Source organism: Anas acuta, chromosome 21 (genome assembly GCF_963932015.1).
Source record: "Anas acuta chromosome 21, bAnaAcu1.1, whole genome shotgun sequence".
In the NCBI taxonomy this organism is placed as follows: Eukaryota; Metazoa; Chordata; class Aves; order Anseriformes; family Anatidae; genus Anas; species Anas acuta.
Window position 1 is genome coordinate 5,326,789 of NC_088999.1, and position 14,955 is coordinate 5,341,743.

The 14,955-nt window shown below is 58.0% G+C and overlaps 1 protein-coding gene and 1 long non-coding RNA gene across 7 annotated transcripts in view; one reads left to right on the forward strand and one right to left on the reverse strand.

The window, feature by feature from the left end:
• Positions 1-11,328, forward strand: part of FHL3 (four and a half LIM domains 3) — a 28,008-nt gene extending 16,680 nt beyond the window's left edge. For 3 of the 6 annotated variants that reach the window (XM_068657897.1, XM_068657894.1, XM_068657895.1), the window contains 5 exons: positions 7,691-7,875; positions 7,955-8,129; positions 8,736-8,905; positions 9,227-9,413; positions 9,765-11,328. In XM_068657897.1, the coding sequence (XP_068513998.1) occupies positions 7,720-7,875; positions 7,955-8,129; positions 8,736-8,905; positions 9,227-9,413; positions 9,765-9,916 (840 nt within the window). In that variant the 5' untranslated portion in view covers positions 7,691-7,719 and the 3' untranslated portion in view covers positions 9,917-11,328. Of the gene's footprint in view, positions 1-7,189; positions 7,212-7,690; positions 7,876-7,954; positions 8,130-8,735; positions 8,906-9,226; positions 9,414-9,764 lie in introns of those variants that run through there. The other 3 variants (XM_068657899.1, XM_068657896.1, XM_068657900.1) reach the window with 2 other exon arrangements.
• On the reverse strand, positions 11,009-13,313 carry LOC137843078 (uncharacterized). Its single transcript, XR_011089333.1, has 2 exons — positions 13,260-13,313; positions 11,009-12,859 (listed from the first exon to the last, which is right to left on the reverse strand). It is a non-coding gene; the product is annotated as an uncharacterized lncRNA (long non-coding RNA).
• Positions 13,314-14,955: the final 1,642 nt, after the last annotated feature.

Genomic DNA, 14,955 nt, shown 5'->3' on the forward strand with positions numbered 1-14,955 from the left:
GGAAATCCCAAAGCTCAATATGCACATTTTTGATATCAGTTACCGTCACATATCCTTCCCTTAAATGCAACGAGGGGAGAAGGGAGCAGGAGTGCTGAAACCAGTTGCATGCTTGCTCCGTTTGAAGAACTGCTGCAAACCACTGCCACTTCCCCAGGGCACGAGTCCCCGCTGCTCTGACCGCACCAAAGCTCCCGCGCTCGGTCACGCTCCCTAAAACTTGGCTCCGGCACCTTTCTTCCAATTATGGTCACCCTGGCCATGTCTGCAGCTGCTGCCCTGCAGCCGGTCACCAGCTTCAGCAGCGGTGTTTGGTTTGTTGCAAGCTGCTGCTGCCAGCAGCTCCTCCTGCTCGCTCGGTGTTGCGCAGGGCAGGGGAAGGTACCTGCGGCGGGGAGCTCGGGCCAGGCTCTCCTCTCCCACACCTCTTGGGAGACCTGCCAGAATCTCTTCTGGCACCTTCTGAAGCCACCATCTGGCAAACGAGACTCGATTTGGCTGGGGAGAAGTTTCTGTGTTCCTATCGAACTCCTTTGCTCTTGGACTCCCTTCCTGGAGTGAAGTGGGCAGCTTGCAGCGCGACGGGTCCGAGCTGCCCAAGTGCTTTCCACTCCTGACTTCCTGCTGCCTGTGCAGAATTTGCTTACTTTGTATATGACTTTAAATCAAATTAACAGCCAATCTCTTAAACAAAACTCAGTCTTCATGTCAGCAGAGTGACAAGGCATGAGTGTTCTGAACGCAGCCCAACAGCTCTGCTCTGGTAGCTGTGCCCTCAGCCCAACACCATCTGAAGAGGCAGGATTTTATTCAGGACCATTTTCAGGGCCATTAGTTTGTTCTAATACAATTAGAACTGTACTACTAAACACCTGTAAGGATTAATTAACTATTCATGACCATTAATTAATCCTTACAGGTGTTTAGTAATACACTTCTAGCTCTGAAATTGTTCTCTCCTTTCTTCCTGGGCAGAGTTTTTCATTTTCTGGTTGTGTAGAAGGGACTCTCAAGCCTCCTTCTTCAACCCTGGTAGAATTAACTTTCCCCAAAGAAAATAAGCCTGGAGGAAAGGCTGAACGGGATGTTGCCTGTCGCCTCGTCAGCCTGCTCTGCTGTCCCTGCTCAGGTTTTGGAAGGTGGGCAGAGGCAGTGAGGGTGGGCACCCCCGGGAAGCCTGGTGTTTCTCACTGGGATGGGTCTTCTCTTTCCCTGACCCCAAAGCCCAGGTCTCCGTGCTCAGCCCTGTGGTTGCTTTGCCTCGTGGCTGGGCTGAGTGGATCTGCTCCGATAGGAACGAGCTGGGGAGGAGAGGGACAGAAGTAGCTCAAAAACAAGTGCAAAACAAGGTCCCGGCCCTGAGAAATTGCAGTTTGAATCTCAGATGGGCAATCCCGCCTGCTTTTCCACCGTGGTATGGAAAGTTGGAATCCCTTGCAAATGTGGCCTCGTTAAAGAGGTTCTTTCTTTAAAGGACAAATGTCCCAGTGTGTACAAACACCAGCTCGGAGCTTTGTCCCATTACCTTGTATGGGGATGCTGCTTTGTGAGAGCCTGACTTGCTAGCAGCAGGTTTCCTTTCACACAGGAAAAGTTTTGTTTTCTGTGCCCTTATCTTTGGAGAAAGAACGAGGAATTTACTACCAGGGGATAAAGGTCTACGAACTCGTTCGTGTTTTGAAACCAGAGTTTTGGAGTTCCTAAGGACCCTGCTCTTCCTGACAGCCCCACCACGTCCCATCCGTGGGCACGGCAGCTCGCTTCTGGGGGTACCGAGGTTTTGGCAGACCTGGCCAGGTCTGCTGGAAAGTCTGGAAGCACCTCAGGGCCAAAACTATCCCCGTGTGCAGGTTGCTGACTCGGCGTGCAGTCTCTCTGAAGTTTGTCGACTGGGTAATTCAGAAATTTAATGTAAACTTTAAGAAATCGTTGCTGCTTTCCAGGTCTTTTGAGTGTATCTGGTCGGGCAGATACCAGCAAATACTTAGACAGGTCATTTTGCTCCCAGAATTTGCTTCTGGCTGGTGTTGCAAGGAAGTGTGAAAGCACAGGAGGGAGCCTGACCTCCTGGAGACGGTGCCAAGCTCCTGCAAGCTGCGGAGATGCCTCTGCTGTAGCTGGCTGCGAGGTGACCTCCTGTGTCCCTTCTCCACTTCCATGGAACGATGCTGATAAGGACAATAAAAATTGGCATGCACAGCGTGCCACGTCAGTAACGTATAAAATGACACAGGTGCTTCCTTTCTGGTGTTGGAGGCAGGGGCACCTCTTGTGCCTACCAGCGTCGGGCTTTCACTTTCCAAGGTCTGCTCCTCACATTGCATGCCTAACCTCACTCTTCAGCCTCCTGTCTTTTTGGGGGGCTGCGTTTAGGCAGGATCGGGCCCCGTGCACCCTCCTGGCACCCTCCTGCTGCCTGTAGGCAGTGTGGCACAGCAGTGGTGGCCGTCCCCTGCACCACGGGGTCATTGCCACCGCTGAGCTGGGGCTGGGCGCGATGTCCCAGACGCAGCTGCGCAGTGGGATCCTCTGGGCAGCGGGGGCTGCCAGTGCCTGAGAGTTTCTGGTAAGATCAAACTTGGTTGGGGATGGTTGAGCTTCTAGCTCTTATCTTAATCTGTATCTCGATGTGCGGGGGCGAGCCCGTGGGCTGTGGTTTGGCACTTTGAGTGGAGGGCATCCCAGATATTTTCTGAACGCTCAGAAACCTCAGTTTGCCCTCCTAAGGCTGTAGTAAAATGCAACAATTGAAGCCAGCCTCGTGCCTTCTCAGCTGCCTTCGCAGTTTCTGCTGCTGCTTCCTCTCCAAGTCTCAGAAGCTGCATGCCATGCCGAGGGAAGGATTCTGCCAACACTTTTCCATGTGCAGCACAGGGTGCAGCCGTCTCCATCGACCTGCAGCAGAGCCCAGAGCAGCCCACGAGAGCCCAGGGCAGGCGATGGGTCCCCCTGTGCCAGGGGAAGCTACGACACTGCAGTTCTGTTGGGCACAGCTGTGTGCCATGCGCCCGGCTGAGCCTTTTCTCTCCTGCCTCCCTGCAGGCACTCTGCTCCTCGCCGCCGTGCCCTTGGGCTGCCTGTGGGGCTGGAAGGGAGCTCAGAGGTGCAGCCGCAGGCAGGAAATGACTCAGGGGTGCTCGGAGCAGGCGGGGAAGGCTTGGTGCAACAGCACTGCCAACGGGCAGGCTGGATCCGGCTGCCTTACCTTGGCAAAATGCTCGGCACCGTCCTGGCAAGCTTCCCCCAACCTCTCACCTGGAAGCTGCAGGCGGGGATGTTGTGCCCGCCGTGCCAGGCTTGCAGCTCGTGGGGTTGGGAGCAGGGCGAGGGGGCAAATGGGGAGGTTGTGGTGCAAGGAGGAGCAGGGGAGCTGGCCCCACGCTGTCCTATAAAGCTGCAGAAGCGGTGTCAGGGCAGGGGAAGGTTTTTGGTTCGCAGCAGAACGCAGGGGCCAGCGCCGCTCCCCTGAGCGAGCAGCTGGTTTCCCTTTTAGGGTCGGCGAGAGGCAGAAACAATTTCGCACAGATTCCAGGACCCGGAATGGTTCTGGAAAGCCAGCAGGAACAAAAAGCGTTCTTCCCCTCTTCTGACCTTGAAGCACGCCCAGGACCGTCTTTCAAAGCCTCCTCCCTGGACAGTTTCGTCCTTACATGGGGAGCCTGGCCCGCAGCGCCGCGCCTCGCCGGCCACGTGTCTGTTTAGGTGTGAAGTGAGACTGCACAAGGGGGAGGCGAGGATAGGCAGGAGCCTGACACACAGAGCCAAAGACAGGTCTATTCCTGTGCCCTGGAAAGATTAAGTGTTTCCTTTGGAATAGCCTCGTGCGCTCGGGTGGCTTCGTGGACGTGACCTGACAGCGACCGCGGGGTGCTCGGGCTGAAGGAGCTCCTGGTAGTGGGAACGGCCTCCGAAGGCTGATCAAACTCTGAAGGGTTCACAGAAAGCCTGGCCCTGGCCCTATTCTTTGCATAACAGGACCCCGGTTCGTAGACTTTAATGTCACGATATCCCGGGACTGTCGCTAAGCCTCTGCTGTCCCGCCGCAGCGTTACGGGCACGCTGCTCTCTAATTAGAAAGTGGCCTCTGCTGCGTGTCCTTGGCGGATCGCTGACCTTTCTCAGACGTGAAGTTATTCTGAGCCCTGTTCCAGACTGATCAGGTTTGCATCCCGGAGCACTCTGAATGTTGTTTGCGAGAGGAGCTCTTGTTGCCAAAGCTGTTTGTTCCTGGGCACAGGAGAGGAACCGAACTTCCTTCCCTCCGTGAGCACGGCTATATCGGTCAGGAGGAACGGGCAGGCAGCTGGCAAGCAGATATTTGGTGGTATTTTTGCCCTTGGACAATGAGACAGCTGCGAGAACATCCCGTGTCCAGCTCCACCGTCCCCACGTGCGACGGACCTGGTCCTGCAGGCACCGCGCTTGTCCTGCGACAGGCAAACAAAAGCTCCCTTTGCAGCTGGAATCCCCTCGTTTTGGGCAACTCCTTGGCTAGCAGTGGAAGGCATCACGTAGTCAGCCTGTGTTTACAGGGTGGTGCAGGCTGCAGAGTATGAGCACACGCTAATTAGCACACATAGTGGCTGCCTATATTTAGAAGTGCCTGCTAAATCTGAGCATCAATTAAAGTTTTGTTTTTAAACGACGTTTGAAAAACTCCACCTCTTTTCTTCATGAAAGGAGACAATTTCCAAGTCCCCGATTCGTAAGAATTATGGGCTTTTTACAACTCCTTTGCTCTCTTTCTTTCCTCTCCCCTTCGCCATGAACTTGGTCCCCAGCGGTGCCGTGCCCGCGGGGGTGAAGATGCAGTTTGCTTTGGCATGGGGCAGGGGTTTGACAGTGCATGCGCGACCAGAACAAAGGGAGCAAACAGATTGCTTCCTCACAGCTTATCTAATGCAAATAACTCCGATCAAACTTCCTGGGGCTGGTCTTTATTCTCTGGAAAGGGCATCGTGGAGTCCGATCCCGTGTGCTCTCACGGCAGCCCCAGCCATGCGATGCTCAGTGCTGGCTCCTGACAGTCCCTGCACCCCCAGCCTGCTCAGGCTCTGGGGCTGGGCCAGCTGGGACCAACAGGGACAGTCTGATTTGGGGGAAAATCCACTCAAAGCAGGGGTGAGCACAGCCCAGGAGGAGCTGGATGGCAGCAATACCCTGCGGAGCAGCCCTTTGCTCCCAGTGCACCCAGTTCTCCCAGTTCAGGGGCTTCAGCAGGCGTCCTGCCAGCACGGTGTGGCTTCAGACGATGCTTTAGGGTCTAACCAGGGATATCATTTTCAGAGGGTTCGTCTGGTTTTCTCTCAATCCTCTATGTCTGCTCGGTACCCTGCAGCAAAGGCAGCACCCGGTGGCACCCACGGTGCTGCCCCGGTGCTCGTGGTGGGTGCCAGCTGGCGGTGGCAGAGCAGGGGCTGGCACTGAGAGCAGCCGGGATGACAAACAGCATTTGGGATTGAAATGTTCCTGTCCTGTCACTTTTGTTTTTAAGCCCTCTTTTGGTCACAGCACTCACTCAGCTGCCAGGGGGGAGCGGGGTCGTGCTGCAGGGACGCTGTTGGTGCACCCGCTACTCGCCTGGGGCTTGCTGGGTGGCACTGGGTGCCGAGGGTACGTGTGGGGCTGGGGGCCGGGGCACTTTTGGGGCAGCAGCACCTGCCTCAGCACAGCGGGTCGGGGCTGGGGGAGCCCCGCTGCCCTTAGCAAAATGCTGTGCCTTGCTTTGAGGTTGGGGACGGGGAAGGGCAGCCTCCAGGCTGGGGACAGCAGCGCTTGGGGGCTGAGTCCATCTCACCAGTAGAACCCAAGGCTTCTCCCACCCAGTTGTTTTTCCTCCCCGTGTGTTTTTTGCTGCCCTCTGCCCCCGTGTTTTAGGACCACGGAGATAGCACAGCCCATTGAGCAAACACGGTACCTCCTAGCCCCGACGGTATCGTGGCTCCCAGGGCAGGAGTGCTTATTAGAGGCCCTTTTATTACAAGACACACCTTGGAAAGTTCCTCTCCTCGGAAGGGCTGGGAGGAGGAGGGTGGTAATTCAGTTTTCATTCTTCGCCAGCGAAGAGAGGTCCCGGGTGGCTGCAGGGAGCCAAGGCAAGCGGGGCGGCAGTGGGACGCGGATGGGGGGCGCAGGAGCTGCTGCCCCCATGAGTGGGCACCGTGATGGGAGGGTGCTGGGAGGGCAGAGCTGGGGCAACGGGGCCACCCCCGGCACCGGCACTCACCGGGCTCCTTCGGGAAAACCTCCCCGAGCGCCTGCCCCATCCCCAGTCCCAAACTGGGAGCTGCCCGGGTGGGCTGGGGGCCGTGGAGCTGCTCCCACGGCAGGCGGCAGCTGGGCAGCGAGAGCATCTGAAGGGGGACTTTGTTCCCCGTCCGCTGGTCACGTAGCCATGTGGGAACACTCGATTTATTCCCCGGCAGCGCTATCAGCACATACCAGGCTTGACAACAGCTGGGAGCCGTGGAACTTGCCCAAGAATAGCGCTGGGGAGCTCGCTGCCTGAGTCAGAGCTGTCTGGATCAGCTCCTGCCCCGCGGGGGCCTCCCAGCATCAAGGGACAGCCGCTGCCACGGGGGAGACCTTGGGGAGGGGGCCACGGGGTGGTGGGGAGCTGCTGCCCCCACTGAGCTCGGGGCTGCAGACGGGGCCACGCAGCTCCTCCTGGAGCAGGGGGGGTCCTGGAGGAAGCTGCAGCGTGCGGCTCCGCCGCTGACTGCTCAGATGTAATTCCCTGGGCTTGTCTACACTTGACAGCGAGCTGGTATTGCAGAAGGGTGTGAATTTGCAAGCGGAGAATTCCATATTTAGGAATAACCAGGTTAAAGCAAGCAGCAGGAAGGTGCTCGCGCTCCGGAATCGGGGTTCCGAGGAGCGTGTGGTTGTTCTGTGTGCCGCTCGTCCGAGGGGGAGAGAGGGGCAGCGTGTGGTGTCTGAGCTGCCTGCAAAGCCCGAGCACCTCCCTGGCTCGTAAACCACCCGTCCTTCTCAGTGCCTGCTCCCTGAAGAGGGTTTGTAGCTGGAGCAACACGTGCAAAGAGCTTTGCTGGGACGTGGTTTCGTAGCCGGGCACGGCACAGGGTGCCCGATTTCTGCTTCCCCACGGAGCAGCTGTAAAAAGTCCTGGAGAAGTTCCAGCGCTGGAAACGCTGACAGCTGGATCAGGCGGAGCATCGGCCCGCGAGCTGTCCCCAGGAATCTTGCTCGTGGTGCGGGGCTGTGTTGGCAGCTCACGGGGGTCTCCAAAGGGGGCCGGGAGGTGGCTCTCCCTCACGGTGCCTGGCTCGGGTGTGATAGCAGTGCCCAGCGTGCACATGGGGCCGTTCCGGGTGCTAAATCAGAACTTCCGCAGAAAAATTCTTCTGGTTTCAGTTATCCTTTACCCTGTGCTTCCCAGCAAGAAGCGGGGCAGCGGGAAGCTCACCCCATGCCCACGTGTCTGGGTTTCTCCGGGCGGTGCCTCGGTGCCTACGTGCTCCGGGTGCCGAGTGCGAGCGGAAAACTGGGGCCAGATTCAGCCTCAGCCCTGACCGCCTGCGGGCGTTTTTGGAAATGCCTCTGACCTGTCCCGACAGCGGCCAGTCGTCGGCCACAAGCAGGGTTTGAGGTCCTTGTCCCGTAGGGATATCAGGGCTTATCTCGGCAGGGTGAGGCGGTGCTGAGCGAGCGCCTCTGCTCCTTCTCGCAGCAGGTGAAGGAGGCCCCCAAACCGGCACCATGACGGAGTGCTTCGACTGCGACAACTGCAAGGAGTCCCTGTACGGGCGCAAGTACATCCAGATGGACAACGGCCCGTACTGCATCCCCTGCTACGACGCCCACTTCGCCAACACCTGCGACGAGTGCAAGGAGCTCATCGGCCACGACTGCAGAGTGAGTATGGGCCCCGTGCTGAGCATCGCGGGCTCCGGGTGCTCGTCCCCAACCCCCCTCACCTCGCTGTCCTCCCCAGGAGCTGTACTACGAGGATCGCCACTACCACGAGCACTGCTTCCGCTGCTTCCGCTGCGACCGCTCGCTGGCCGACGAGCCCTTCACCTGCCAGGACGAGGAGCTGCTGTGCAACGACTGCTACTGCAGCGAGTTCTCCTCCAAGTGCATCGCCTGCGAGAAGACGGTCATGCCAGGTAGGAGCAGACAGGGGCCAGGGCTGTGGTTTGCTCAAGTTCCAGCAGCACTGGATGGGGCTGCAGGCTCCAGCGCTGGGGCAGCAAGGGAGAGGTGGATTTCTGCCCTCCTACTGCACTGACAGAGCACAGCACGGGCTGGGCGCCGTCTGGCAGGACAGCAGGATGCCGAGATGCGATCAGCACAGCCCTGTCTGTCTGTTACCTTTTCTTTTTTTTATGGGGAAGTGAGACGGGGAGGAAATAACAAAGGGTTTCCTGGGCATTTTCTGATGTGTGCTGACAAGAAAGGAAGGAATGGCTGAAGGTGCGTCTCTGCCGATAGCCCGAGGCAAAGGAGTGTCTTTGCTTGGCCATTTTGGCACCCGCTTCAGCTATGGGTTACAACAGGCTTCTCTGCCGTGGCCTGTGCTGGTGCAGGGGGCATGTTGCCACAGCCCTCCCTCTGCTCGTGGCTGCCAGCTGGACCTGGGGACTCCTCCCCAGCCATCTGCGTGGCCCCGTTTGCCCGTGCCACGGTGTGCAGGACCCCGTTTTGTCCTGCACAGCCTCCTGTGTGAGCGCGTGTGCCCCTTCCTGCCTCTCTGAGCACCGCTCTTCTTGCAGGGTCCCGCAAGCTGGAGTACAACGGACAAACCTGGCACGAGCACTGCTTCATATGCAGCAGCTGCCAGCAGCCCATCGGGTCGCGGTCCTTCATCCCAGACCAGAAGGATTATTACTGTGTCCCCTGCTACGAGAGCAAGTTTGCTCCTCGCTGCACTCGCTGCAAAAAGGTACGGCTGGCCGGGCAGCCCAAAACCCTCATCCTGTGGTCCAGGGCTGAGTTCCCTGCTCCTGCCACGAAGGGGTGGTGGGATGGTGCTGGGGTGGGCCCCCATCTCCCCTGGCTGGGAGGAGAGGACAGGGGACTCGTGGATGGCCCAGCTGCTGCCTGTCAGTGGCTGCTCTGCTCCAACAGTGCCAGGGATGTGCAGGCTGTGCTCCAGCCCTCTCCAAGCCCCATCAGAAAAAGATTTGGGTGCCAGCACCCTGGGTGACAGCACCTCCTGCATGGCCGTGCCTGTGTGTCACCCGTGTGCTCTCTCTTCCTGCAGACCCTGACCAAGGGAGGGGTGACCTACCGGGACGAGCCGTGGCACAAGGAGTGCTTCGTCTGCACGGGCTGCAAGACCCCCCTGGCTGGCCAGCAGTTCACCTCCCAGGATGACAACCCCTACTGCATCAAGTGCTTTGGAAACCTCTATGCCAAGAAGTGCAGTGCCTGCACAAAGCCCATCACAGGTGAGTGGGACAGCCCTGGTGACAAGGCACTTCCTTCAGGCAGGACGTGGCTGAGTTCCCAGGGGAACTCCTTGGGGCAAAGCTGCCCTCTGCAGCTCGCCTGGGTCCATGTGATGCTCACCCATCTCCACCCCACAAGCTTGTTCAGCCCAGCTTCTGCAGCCCAGCAGAATCTACAGTAAAATCATTTTGCTCCTCTTCACTGAGAGTGGAGATCCATATTTCAGACGTGTTCATTTCTGCAGGGTGTTTGGTACCCTGGCAGCTGGCCTGGAGATGAACCCATGTCTGTGCAGACAACTTGTCCGAGTGTCCCAGGGATTTTAACGCTGTGCTCTGTCCCTCCCACAGGCTTTGGTGGAGGTAAATACGTCTCCTTCGAGGACCGTCACTGGCACCATAATTGCTTTAACTGCGCCCGCTGTAACACCTCGCTGGTCGGGAAGGGCTTTATCCCTGACAATGATGAGATCCTGTGCCGCGACTGCAGCAGCGACCTATGAGCCTCTGACGACACCGTGGGGCAGGGGCTTTCTCTATTCTTCAGGGTCTTTGTGCCAGATCCCCCTGACAGCATTTCAAGGGCCGGGCACGAGGCGTAGGAGATGAGGGCTGCCCCCGAACCACGGTGTGTTCAGGAGGTTCCTTGTGCCCCTCCCTGAAGGCTAGAGTATGCTACGCTAAGGCTCTGTGCGGAGCCAAAGCTAAATAAAGTCGAAAAAAAAGGAGCTTTGAGATCCCCCCATTATTTACTCTTTCCTTTTGCTTCCTGTCTGACCGGGCATGAGCTGAGCAAAGGGCGGCAGCAGCGGCTTCAGCGCTGGGCTGCCGGGTCTGCACGCTGGCAGCATGCATTCGCTCCCCTTGGCACAGCACCGAGCCTTCTCTTTTCCCCGGGTGCTCCCCTCGCTCTGCGTGCTGTAAGGCTGCAGCTCCCTGTCCACACAGCTTGGCCCTTCAGCCCGTGCCCCAGGTGGCTTTGCAGCACAGCCTTCCCTTCACCCCTGCACAGCCCATGCATGCAGGGCTCTCTGCCCTATTTTGGGAGGTTTGGGGACACCAAGACTGGAGCGTGGCCAGGAGCAGAGCATGTCACCCAATGAAATCGACCTCCGGATGTCCCTAGCCACCTCGCTGCCTGCGTGCCAGGCCCTTTTCTCAGCATGGTTCAGTGGCAGAGTGCTCAATTAGGAGCAGAAAGGGAGCTGGCAGTGCTCACAGATCTGGAGCGCTCCGTCCCAAGTCCCAGGGACCCTCAGGGCTCTGTCCCAGTGTCCCCAGCCTGTTCCTGCCAGTACTGAGCATCCGTGGTGTGCATGGGGCTCCTGGCGAGGGGCTTTGTGTCTCCAAGGCTCTGCTTCGTCCTAACTGCATACAACAGGACACCCTGAGCTCACCCAAGGGCTTCTGCCATCCTTGCCTGGTGCTGGGCTGGCCCTGGGCCCCCCCAGAGCCCCTCTGCAGGGGGGTGCTTGTGCCTGCCTTGTCTCCATCCCCTCTGCTCTGTCCTGCTCGGGGTACTTGTCCCAGCCCTGCTTTTCTGCTTAGACCGCCACGTGCTTCTCTGAAGGCATCTTCTTGTGTTTTTCTTTGTGTTTTGTTTTTTTTTCTCCTTTTTTACTCTTTTGTCATGAATATCTGTCATTTTGTAACCAGCTGCGGGATGAAGGGGCTAGCCCCCCTGCCCAGGATTCACGTAGGAGTAAAAAAAAAAGAAGTTATGCATGTTGAAGTGTTATTAACTCTGCATTCTGATCCCCGTTGAACCCTCGTTTGAAAGCTTTGATGCAGGCAAATCAGAGTTTGTGTGTTTGCTACTTTGAGGTGCTTGGAGCAGTCTCTAGAAGGAAGTGTCCTCAACCTCAGCCTCCTGTACGTTTCCTACGGCTTTCTATAATAAACTGTTTTAGTGACACTCGCTCCCGTGTATTTCTCGAGGGGCAGGGCCGCCTGACGGCCTTGTCCTTATCCCAAACCCCACAGAGGGATGGGGCTGCACTCTCCCTATCCTCTTGCTTCCCCTTCCCCAAACCACATCGGCTGTACGGGTCCTTTGGGGCCAGGACAGAGGAATGGCAGCTCCCTCACCCCGCTGGGGTGCCTGTCTGTCTGTCCAGGCAGGCTGTCCTGTTTTGGGGCTGGCTTTGGGGTTCAGCAGCAGCCAGGACACGGGCTCGTACCCCACTACACCGAGCAGCTTCCCCATCCCGCGCCCCACGCTCCCGGTTTGGGGGGGGCTTTGCTGGGGATGTGGCTGCGGTCTCCAGCTGGGGTGAGCGGTCTCCTCCTGGCAGCCTGCCCCGCAGCGCTGTGTGCTCATTACTCACTTTTATCAGCTGGGGAGCCAGTTATTCCCCGAACATCTGAAACTATTTTCCGCAGATTCCTTTTCATTTACTAACAGCTGCCACAGCTTCCTCCACACTCAATGGCCCCCTGCACCCCTCTCCATCCCCCAGCACAGCGCCGGCAGCTCCCATGGGTGCTGCAACGGGACCACAGCTCTGGCTCTGTGTGCGCACTCTCCCAGCTCCTGCAAACATCACCTCTGGCAGCTCGTGTTGTTTTTTTTTAATTTTTTTTTTTCATGTAAGATTTTTGTAGCTGTTGCTGCCCTGCGACCTGCACCGGGCTCTGGTTTTGCTGCCGCTCGGCCTCAAACAAGGAGCGAGCAGCTCAGGCCCTGGAGGTTTCCAGCTGAGCCCGTCCTGCAGCAGCAGCACCGCAACTCCTTGTTTCTGCAGCGCTGTTTCCAGGGATTAACCACAAAAGGTTTCTGTACAAAGGGCCCCCGGGCTCCTCTTTCAGTCAGCCTCAAGAGCCTCACGTTTTTAGCCAAAAAAGGAAATGACCCAGCTGCACGTAGCGCTGGAACATCTGGATTTTATCCCTGTCATGAATGGGTCATGGCTGTGCACGGCCCCGTGCCTGATTTACGGGAGGGGGAGGGTGATGTCATGCACAAACGTCCCCCGGGACGCCCAGAGCGCGGGTCTGAAACAGGCATGAAAATATTATTCAGCCAGGCGAGCAGTGCTGGGGCTGGGGGGGGGGGGGAGCAGGGAACCTCGCTGGGAACCCAAGGCAGCACTGGGGGTGCAGGAGGAGCCCCTGGCACCAACCATGTGCCGGAGCTGGGCTTTCCTGCACCGTCCCGATGGGCACAGCCTCTCCAGAGAGGCACACAGCGGCTCCTGCCCCGTGTTCCCGCTCAGGCTCTCTGCAAGCTTCATTTTTCCCTGCCCTTGGGCTGGTTCTCTCCCTTTCCAAGCAGACTTTTCGGCTCCCGGCTGCCTGCTGGCGTTCGCCCCTCTCCCAGCCTCGTGCATGTTCGGGCAGCGTCGGGTCATGGCGCCAGCACGGCCTCGCCACTGCTGCAGGTCCTGGGGTAGCAGCAGAGCTGGTGCTAAAGGGCGAGCTGGTCTTGGTCTCCTTTGTCTCTGTTGCTGGAGGGTGGGGATGTGGCTGCAGTGGGGTTGGACCCTGGAGGCATCCTGCGTGCTTCCCCAGCTCCCTTCCCTTCTTCCAGGCATGCAGCGCAGGGCTGGGGAGGCAGGGAGGCAGCAGGAGCTCGCAGAGCCAGGTTTGCTCCCACCGTCCCACCTCTCCTTGCAGGAAAATCGCCCCTGCTCTGTCCCCACATCAGCGCCAGGCGCAGCGGCTGCTCTGACTCTACCTTCCCAGCACCAGCACAGCTCATCCCAGAGCCTGCCTTCTCCCTAGGGTGCTGCTACTGAGGGTCAAGGAGAAGGGGCCAGGCGCCTCTGCACCCACCCACCCAGTGCCACAGCCCCCGACAAAGACCCATGTGGCCGGGGGGAACCTTTCTAGATTTCAGCTCCTTACCTTTCCCGGAATGAAGTTTCATGCAAAGGGAAAGGGAAGAACTCTAAGTTCGGAATCTTATCTCTGTTTTTATTTTTAGATAGGCATTCGTGAGGAAGAAGTGACGTACTTAGGGGCAGCCTGTAGTACAAGAGAGTAATTAAAGACAATATTCCTACCACCAGGATCATTCTCGCCTCAGCGAATTGACTGTTCCCAGGGCAGGATCATGTTTGTCTGTCATAATTAAGCCCGATTTTTTGTTGTTTCTTTTGGCTTAAAGTAATTAATTATGCATGGTAGAAAAAAATATGAATAATTTATTTATGAGTTAAAATTTAATTATAACTTTGCATTTGGCAGTGGGGGCAAAGCACTGGCATGCTCTCTCCTTGGCATTTAGGGTGGATCTGAAGGGGGTAATTAAAATCCAAGTGAAAGTGGAAGGTCACAGCCGAGGCCTTTATGGGAGGACTTCCTCCAGGATCATGTCACTTGGGTGCAGTCACGCTGCTGAAAGCCTGCCGGGCTTACAAGCCCGTGTTCGCCAGGTAGTAAGAGAAGGAACTGTGACCCAAGGCAGATGGGGAGGGAGGCTGCATACCGGACCGGACACGTTTCATTCCTTCAGGCCTGTTCTCGTTCGGACTGTGATTCACAGCTGTGTAACGCTGCCCCAGCTGCTCTCAGGTTGGAGGCTTTCGTCCCGGCCGCGGGCAGGGATGGGCTCGCACCTGCCTGGGGGCACCCATGGTGCTCATCCCATCCCCAGGCGAGCCCTGACGCTGCCCAGGAGTTGCCTCCTGCCTCCAGAGACAGGCAGGGGCAGAGTTTCGGAGCGCTCACAGTGATTTTGAGGAGGGTAATTCAAGCCATGACTTCTCCAAGCGCTCTTTCCTGCCTTCTCTGTGGTGTGGGCTCCACAGCATGGTGGCAGGGTGGATACGTAGAGGACAGTGCGTGGATGTGGGGCTGACAGATGCTGTGGTGGCGGAGCTGCTGGGTGGGTTCAGGTATGGGGGCTGTGTGTGCTGCCCCTTCGTGTGGGGACACCAGCGGGCTCAACAGTGGGTGTCTTTGGTCAAAGGGACTTCGTGCACGTGTCCTGCCAGGGTGGGCATGGTGCTTACACCTGTGCTGAGCTTCTGAGAGGCTTCAAGGCTGCTTCAGGCTGCACCTGTGTGCACAACCCTGCTGGCAGCATTTGGGGCAGGATTTGTTGGTGCTCAGCCCTCCCTCGAGCACTGTGTTCAGCTTTGAACCCCTACAAGAAGGGGTTCACTACACTACAGTACAAGGACATCAAGGCCCTGGAGTATGTCCAGAGAAGGGCTACGAAGCTGGTGAGGGACCTGGAGCACAAGTCCTGTGAGGAGCAGCTGAGGGATCTGGGGGTGTTTGGGCTGGGGAAGGGGGGCTCAGGGCAGAGCTCATTGCTCTCTGCAACTGCCTGGAAGGAAGGGGTGGGGAGCTGGGGGCGGCCTCTGCTCACAGGGAACTGTGCCAGGAGCAGAGGGAACGGCCTCGAGTTGTGCCAGGGGAGGTTCAGGCTGGCAATGAGGAGACATTTCTCCTCAGCAAGAGCGCTCAGGCGTTGGGACGGGTTGCCCAGGGAGGTGGGGGAGTCCCCGTCCCTGGGGGTGTTGAGGGAGAGGTTGGACGTGGTGCTGGGGGACAGGGGCAGGGGGTGGCGGTGGTAGGGGGGTGATTGGACCAA